Raw genomic sequence first — 8,362 nt, 5'->3', positions numbered from 1 at the left:
GGCTTAAAGTATAGTTTGTAGGTAATGTGCAGTCCTCTTCATAAGGTCTAGATGCAACCTCTGAATTAAATGCACACGTTATCTCTAATATCACCCCAAGTTCCAGGAAACGATGTACAGTTTTGTTGTTTGGTCGCAAGGCCGTGTCCAACTCTTTACAACCCCATGCATTGCAGCATGCCAGGATTCCATGTCCTTCACTAACTCCCAGAGTTTGTTCAGACTCATGTCCTTGAGTCAGTGATGCCATCCAACCATCTCATCCTCTGTTACACCGTTCTCCTCCTGCCCTCAATCTTTCCCAGCATCAGGGTCTTTTCCAGTGAGTCAGTCAGCTCTTTGCATCAGGTGGTCAAAGTATTGGAACTTCAGCTTTAGCATCAGTCCTTTCAATGAATATTCAGGGTTGATTTACTTTAGGATCAACTGGTTTGATCTCCTTGCAGTGCAAGGGACTCTCAAGAGTCTTCTCCAGCACCACAATTCAAAAGCACCAAGAAGCATCAAAGCCTTCTTGATGGTCCAACTCTTACATCTGTACAAGACTACTGGAAAAACCATGGCTTTGCTCTTATATACACCTTTGATGGTAAAGTGGTATCTCTGTTTTTTAATACGCTGTCAAGGTTTGTCACGGAGAAGGCAATGGCAAGCCACTCCAGTACTCTTGCCTACAAAGTCCCACGGATGGAGGAGCCTGGTAGGCTGCAGTCCGTGGGGTTGCTGAGGGTCGGACACGACTGGGCGACTTCACTTTCACTTTTCACTTTCCACTTTTACACATTGGAGAAGGAAATGGCAACCCACTCCAGTGTTCTTGCCTGGAGAATCCCAGGGACAGGGGAGCCTGGTGGGCTTCTGTCTATGGGGTCACACAGAGTTGGACACGACTGAAGTGATTTAGCAGCAAGGTTTGTCATAGCGTTTCTTCCAAGGAGCAAGCACCTTTTAATTTCATGACTGCAGTCACCATCTGCAGTGATTCTGGAGTCCAATAAAATAAAATCTGCCACTGTTTCCATTTCCTCCCCCCTTCTATTTGCCATGCAGTGATGGGACCAGATGCCATGATTGTAGTTTTTTGAATGTTTAGTTTTAAGCCAGCTTTTTCACTCTCCTCCTTCACCCTCATCAAGAGGCTCTTTAGTTCCTCCTTGCTTTCTGCCATTAGAGTGGTATCATCTGCATATGTAGGGTTGTTGATATTTCTCCTGGCAACCTTGATTCCAACTTGTGATTCATCCAGTCCAGCATTTCACATCATGTACTCTACATATAAGTTAAATAAACAGGATGACGATATACAGCCTTGACGTACTTCTTTCCCAATTTTCAAACAGTCCATTGTTGTGTGTCTCATTGTAACTGTTGCTTCTTGACCTGCATATAGGTTTCTCAGGAGGCAAGTAAGGTGGTCTGGTATTTCCATTTCTTTAAGTTTTCTAGTTTGTTGTGATCTACACAGTTGTCTGACCACAAAAAGCTGTGGACCAAAATGTACAGTGGTAGACCAGAAACAGGTAACTAGAATATGCTCTCACTGGAAAAAGAGAAAACTGTGAGACACTAGGCAATACAGATACATAAAAAGGATGAAATATTGAGCATTTTCTGATCCATCTCCCGTGAGAGTGGAGGAAATTTTGATGAGATCCCAACTTAGTTTCGGAGAGAAACGTGCCCTCTGTCTTCTATATGGCCTGATTTGAGCCTTTGAAATGTTCTTTGTCCATTATTCTCCATGGCCACATCCTATATGAGTACCAGGGAGCTGTAAAGCATTTATGTCCTACTTTCTACTTATGCAAATATGGGGTTGAACAGTTGCCTCACGTGAACAAATTTGAATTGAGTTCATGATTTGATTAGTGGTAAGGACTAATGCTAAAGCTGAAACTGCAATACTTTGGCCACCTCATGTGACGAGTTGACTCACTGGAAAAGACTCTGACGCTAGGAAAGGTTGGGGGCGGGAGGAGAAGGGGACGACAGAGAATGAGATGGCTGGATGGCATCACCGACTCTGAGGACATGAGTTTGAGTGAACTCCGGGAGTTGGTGATGGACAGGGAGGCCTGGCGTGCTGTGATTCATGGGGTCGTGGAGAGTCGGATACGACTGAACGACTGAACTGAAAATTCCTTCAAAAGTTTAGTCCTATCATCTATTTGCTTCCAGTAACTATACCCAAAGTTCTTGCTTATGTAATTCTCAAAAATGATTTACTTCGTTTCCTTGCCCCCATGTCAGTTTTGCAAGACATATCCTGAGGCCATCTAAAATAATGGTCTTGTATGGGAAGGCCAAAGTCTTGATCTGATCTTTGTTCCAGTACTAAATCTTGACAGGACTATACTCAAGGCCTCTTCTAGCTTCATATTTTACTCTTCAAGGTCTAGAAAAACTGCTTTTCCAATCTTTCCAAATACTTTTATGCATGTTCATTTCTACAACTGTTTCCTGAGCTTATCTTTTTAGTAATATCTTACTAAAAATAAAACTCAAAATATAGTATTACTTTGACTCTTTTCAACTATTTCCTCCTATTACTGAGACCGTACTGGGTCACAATCTCAATAGGTAGATAATATGCTTTTCAATTACCACAGGTAACAGTTTAAACCTGAGGAAATGGCAACCCACTCCAGTGTTCTTGCCTGGAGAATCCCAGGGCCGGGGGAGCCTGGTGGGCTTCCGTCTATGGGGTCACGCAGAGTTGGACACGACTGAAGTGACTTAGCAGCAGCAGCAACAGTTTAAACACCTCTTTTGCCACTGCAAAACATGGGTCTCCTTCCGGTCTCTGATGCCAGTATCTCTAACATCTACTGCATCATCATCAGGGCAATGTAACATATTTTAGGTTACTGTTTTAGCAGTATTCCACTTCCAATACCAATTTCTGGGTTAGTCATGGTCATTCAAGCTATGGAACATATAAATTCTCAAATCTCAATTTTCTCTTGTATTAAAAAGTCCAAAAAGGAGTGTTTCTAATTTGGAAGTATCTATATTCCAAGTAGTAATTTAGCCACCCATGATCTTTCTCTGGCTCTGCCATCTTCAACATACTCACTAGCTTCAAGCTGATGGAGAAAGAGTGAGGATGGAAGGACTTTATTAAGCCTGGAAATGAGCACATCACTTCCACTTACATTTCACAGGCTAAAAGTCAATTACAAGACCACAACTAACTAAAGGGAAGCTGGGATAATTAGTCTAGCTGTATCTCCAAGAATAAAAAAGTTTCATGAATGACTCTGCTACAAGGTTTTAAAAGGAAAAAAAAAAGCTAGATAAAAATAATAGAAAGTCACTCCAGAGGCTTTGTCCATTTTAGTAGGTTCAACCTTATTCTACTAGTTCCAATAAATTATTTCCTTATTATATAAAATAAGAATTCATTTTCTTCTAAATAATGGGATTACTTTATTTTTGATAGTGTAATAGGTGCAGAAATTAGACTGCAGAGAGTTAATAAATGAGATTCAGATAATAAAAAGAGACATTGAATGTAGAGTACTCCTTAAAGCTTGGTTGTGGAGGAAAGGAGATAGAGTGGAAGACAACTGTAGAAGCCTGAAGACAGAAAAGATAAAAGAGAAATATGGGATTGGAACTAGAGAACAGATGGAGAATTCATCTTATGTAAGAGCTTGGAGTGTCTCATTCCACTGATATTGGAGGAAAGGAAAGATTCTGAAGTACCTAAGTTTCTAGTATTTGGAAAATTGAAGGCAATTTTGTCTAATAGCATCAGCCTTCTTATGAAGCTTGAAGTCAAGTTACATAATTATATGTGGCTGGGATTTAAAGACTGCAAAAGTATTCTAGTGGGTAGGGTGAAAAAGGTGCCTCAGAATATACAAGTAGGAGGGAGGAATCCACCTGAGGTTATGACTTAAATCCGTAGTGTTAAGATATACAATGTACTGGGCTTCCCTGGTGGCTCAGAAAGTAAAGAATACACCTGCAATGCGGGAGATCGCGATCCCTGGGTTGGGAAGATCCCCTGGAGGAGGGCATGGGGACCCACTCCAGTACTCTTGCATGGAGAATCCCCATGGACAGAGGAGTCTGGTGGGCTACAGTCCATGGGCCCGCAAAAAGTCCGACACAACTGAGCACCTTAGCTGCACAATACTGTTCTGCACTTAGCAACCACTGTACAAGAGGAACAGGCAGATGGTTAGCACTTTCACTTATTTCACTGCAAAGCCCCTGGAAGGAGAGACTTAGATTTTATAAACTATGCACATAGTAGGCACATGATGAATTTTTTCTTGAATGAATCGATTCAGTCATTGCCAATTCTGCCATAGTACTCTGCAGACTACTGGCAACTGCCCACATTTCATATGGTATGCCAATGCTAAAAAGAAAAAAAAAAAGCTAAAAAAATTCAGGCACACTCAGCTAAACTTAGCAGTCTTAAAATGGCAACTATGTCAGCTGAGGCATACTTTTTATCTTGTGCCAGTACATCTGTCTTTGATGTTTCCTTCATTTTCCTTATGCTGCTGTGCCCTTATTGAACCTGAAAGGGATAATTGAGTTCAATAAGCTACCCTATTATTTCAAAAGTCCTGCAAGTTCTTCAGACACCCACAAATGAACTCACAACACCTATCACAATATTCCTTCCAAGAGATCCACAGACAAGGATGATTACTTCTGATGCTTACTTCACAGATAAAAGCCGAGAAGGTGATGGAGTGGAAGGACTAAATCGGGGTCATTCACTAAAACATCTGCAAAGTCAGGCACAGATCCTGCTTTCTTCTGTCTTCAGCCCTTTAGAGGAAACTTTAGAGTTGCAGGGATCTCAGACATCACCTCGTCGAACTCTTTATGTTGGTAACACAAGTGTAAACTCAGGTTCAGGAAGTCTATGACCCAAGACTCAAACTGAGCAAAAGGGGCTCTTTCCTTTATACTACGCCAGCTCTCCAGATCCAAAGCCCTAACTCACCATTTGGCGGTGGAAAAAATGGCCAGGAACGAAACTACGTCCTGCAGTCCAGAACCAGGCCCCACCTCCCGGATCAGGCTGTCCCGGCCTCCTGCTAACAAAGCGCCTGGCCCGAACTTCCGCACCCGCTCCCACCCGGCCCGGGCTGCTCCGCTCCAGCCCGCCCGCTCAGCCGCCCGCCCCATGCACCGCAGCACCGCCCGCTAGCGAAGGCCGGACAGCCGGCCCTCTCAGTCTCACTTTCGACTTTCGGCCGTCCGCGCGCCACCGCTCTGGCGACGGCTGATGGCGTCACTTGTACTTCCGCCTGCGGCTGCGTTCTAGACACCAGCGAGGAAGGAAGAAGGGAGGTCTGAAGGGCTGTGTGTGGGGGAAATAGCGAGGAAAGAGAAGCGATCCGGGTGCTAGCGGGCGCTACGGCAGTCACCGCGGCCCTCCTCTGTCCCCGCCGTCCCCCCCATCGGAAGTCGCCCTAGGCACACTTCCCCCGACTCTCGGCAGCCTCCCTTCTGCTGGATCTCCGGGCGCCCGGGTCTCCCTCTTCGCTCCCCCCACCCCCCGCCTTGCTCCCTCACGCTCCCTCCCTCTCCCTCCCTCCCATCGTCAGGCTCCCCGCCCTTGGTATCGCGAGACGAGGTGAGAGCTGGCGGAGCGGCGGCGGCGGCAGTAGAGGTGACCGAGGCGGTGGCGGCGGAGGCGGCACCGAGCGCTGTGTCGGCCCCGGTGCGGCCGAAGTCGCGGTAGAGCGTAGCCCCCACGCCCCTCCCCCGTCCGCGCCCTCCCTCTTTCCCCGGAGATGGAGAAGGCGACGGTTCCGGTGGCGGCGGCAGCGGCGGCGGCGGCTGAGGGAGAAGGGAGCCCCCCGGCGGCGGCGGCTGTGGCGGGCCCCCCTGCGGCGGCGGCGGCGGCGGCGGCGGCAGCAGCGGAGGTCGGCAGCGGCATTGGCGGCGGCGGCGGGGCTCGCTCGGCCTCGTCTCCTCGTGGGATGGTGCGAGTCTGCGACCTGCTCCTGAAGAAGAAGCCGCCGCAGCAGCAGCACCACAAGGCCAAGCGTAACCGGACTTGCCGACCCCCCAGCAGCAGCGAAAGCAGCAGCGACAGCGACAACAGCGGCGGCGGTGGAGGCGGCGGCGGCGGCGGCGGAGGCGGAGGTGGCGGCGGCACCAGCAGCAACAACAGCGAGGAAGAAGAGGACGACGACGACGAGGAAGAAGAGGTTTCTGAGGCAAGGGCCTGCTTTCAAAGGAAGAAGGGAGGGAGGGAGTGTAAAGGTTCGGGGCCAAAGGTGGGAGGGGACTTGCGAGGGGACAGATTGCTGTGGGCTTGATCGGTCTTCGGGGCCAGGCTTTCCACCGCTCGCTCTCTTTCCCGGGCCGAAATCGTGAGGTGTGGACATGTGGGGGAGGGTAGCTGACACGTGGGGGTGGGAGGACCGCAGAGTCCACAGAGTCGGTGCACATCACGTTACCCTGGCATGGTGCACACGGTTACGGGTGGAAGGAATTGGTTAGATTCACTGTGTGCACCCCCGGCGGGGTCGGCCTCAGGCCAGTAGGACCCTGTTACTCCTGGGGCGGGGGCGGGACCAAAGCGGGAGGGGTAAGATAATAGGTAGGAGAGTCTCTTGGGGAACGATTAGGAGGTTGGTAGATTTCTCCCACTAGTGAGGTGGAGGGGAGCAGTTTGAGGGGGAGGTAAGCTTGTAATGGACTGAGAGCTAAGTATTTGTGTATGTTAGAGACACGTGAGAAGCTGTACTTTTCCATACTGTTCTGCTGCAGGTCCCCCCCCCCCCACCAATTGTCGCTGCTGAAGTCACCTTCACTTCCTCGATCTCTCAAAGATTTTGGATGAACTGATCTTATATCCATTTACATTGATATATGACTCAGTGGATGAAAATATATTTGATCCTTACATGTACATACTCATACATTTTCAAATGCTTCCTTGGTGAGGAAGAATTAAGCTAGGCCCTGTTGCTTTCCACAGAATGTGGAGCAGCCTAAGAGGCTGCTTGGGAGCCAGGCTTGGTTGTGGTGACTTGGAATAGGAAGAAGGCCTCTTGGTCTGTCCTAGTGATCTGGTTTCATAACTTTATAATTTTTCCTGGGTTCACAGACAGGCGGCGTTGCAGGCCCTCATTCTTCAAAGAAGGCATTTAACCAAAAGCTCAGTAAAACATGCCATACTGAGAACAAGCTAAGAGTTAGCCTTACTAGTTAGCAGGTCTTTTGTAACTCTCTTGTCTGCTTCCTGAAATGGAAGCTAGAAAGTCTCGATCTGAAGAAAGAAGTTGTAACTTAAGGCAACAGAAGGAAGACCGCTTTTTAAAGCTTGATTATAAATTTAGTTATAAGAGAGAACAACTGAATTATATAAAAGTACCACTTGCCATTTATTCTTTTCCACAAACACGGCTTAGTTTGATACAAGGCTGGGTTTTTTGAAAATTGCATTATTGGAACTTGGATTCCCTAATTTCAAATAAAGAAATAACCTTTTGAAGAATTTGAGACTTGTCTATTAGTAGAAGACCAGATTCTCTTTTACCTCAAATTGAATGAAGTTATATCTAAAGAGATATATCTGAAGTATGTATACCAAAAAAATGGACACTTGCTACTGTTTCGTTTAGCCTACTGAATTCTAAGGGTAGGTTTGTATTGATAAATTTTGTATTGACCTAGTTGAATGTTTCAGAATAGTGTGTAGTTCAGCTTGCATATGAAACAGTGAAAAAAAGATGGAACAGGATCCTTATTTCCAGTAAAATCTGTTATGGTAGTTAGAACTCTTCAATTGCATTATTTCTACAGAGACGAGAAAACATTTTAGAGATAATCTCATCCAACGTTGTTATTTTAAAAATGAGGATAACAAATTTTTTTTTTTGTAGAGGCAACTGACAGTGGTGGTAGCAACAAAAGTAGAAATCAAAGTTTTGTGATGATTCAGACCAGTATACTTTTCATGACACTTTAGTCCCTGTATCCCACTCCTGACCTCTTTAAAAAAATAGGCAGTCCGTTGAAAGCTAACACAGTCAAACAACTTGTGCAAAATACCTGTATTTTATTAAAATTTTAAATTCTCTAACAAAATATCAAGCTCTGGTTTGGAACTTAATATTGAGTGCAGTCCTTACTGAAATATTATTACTCTCTAAACTTTGCATACCTAGATAGTTCTGTCCATTGGAATTTGGCTTAATAAGCAAAACTTAGTAATTCATTAAATCATGTAGAATAGGCTCAAGCTTATAGGTGTGTTTTGTAAGTTGGGTTTGGTTTTCCTTGGAAGATAGGAGTGATATATGTTGACTGATCAATTAGAGAAGTCTTTTCTTTATTTTTAATATGCTTTATTCTGTCTTCTGTCCAGTAGTAT

At 45.8% G+C, this 8,362-nt stretch overlaps 1 protein-coding gene across 4 annotated transcripts in view; it reads left to right on the top strand.

The window, feature by feature from the left end:
* The first annotated feature begins 5,626 nt into the window (after window positions 1-5,626).
* ANKRD17 (ankyrin repeat domain 17) overlaps window positions 5,627-8,362 on the top strand; it is a 178,075-nt gene continuing 175,339 nt past the window's right edge. For all 4 annotated transcript variants that reach the window (XM_055434763.2, XM_055434762.2, XM_055434760.2 and 1 more), the window contains exon 1: window positions 5,627-6,197. In XM_055434763.2, coding sequence (XP_055290738.2) covers window positions 5,769-6,197 — 429 coding nt within the window. In that variant the 5' untranslated portion in view covers window positions 5,627-5,768. The remainder of the gene's footprint in view (window positions 6,198-8,362) is intronic.

The sequence above is a fragment of the Moschus berezovskii genome, chromosome 5 (genome assembly GCF_049115385.1).
Source record: "Moschus berezovskii isolate FMDL1 chromosome 5, NW_MosBer_1.0, whole genome shotgun sequence".
NCBI lineage: Eukaryota > Metazoa > Chordata > Mammalia > Artiodactyla > Moschidae > Moschus > Moschus berezovskii.
The sequence above is the reverse complement of the archived record's forward strand: the minus strand, read 5'-3'. Positions and strand labels throughout refer to the sequence as shown.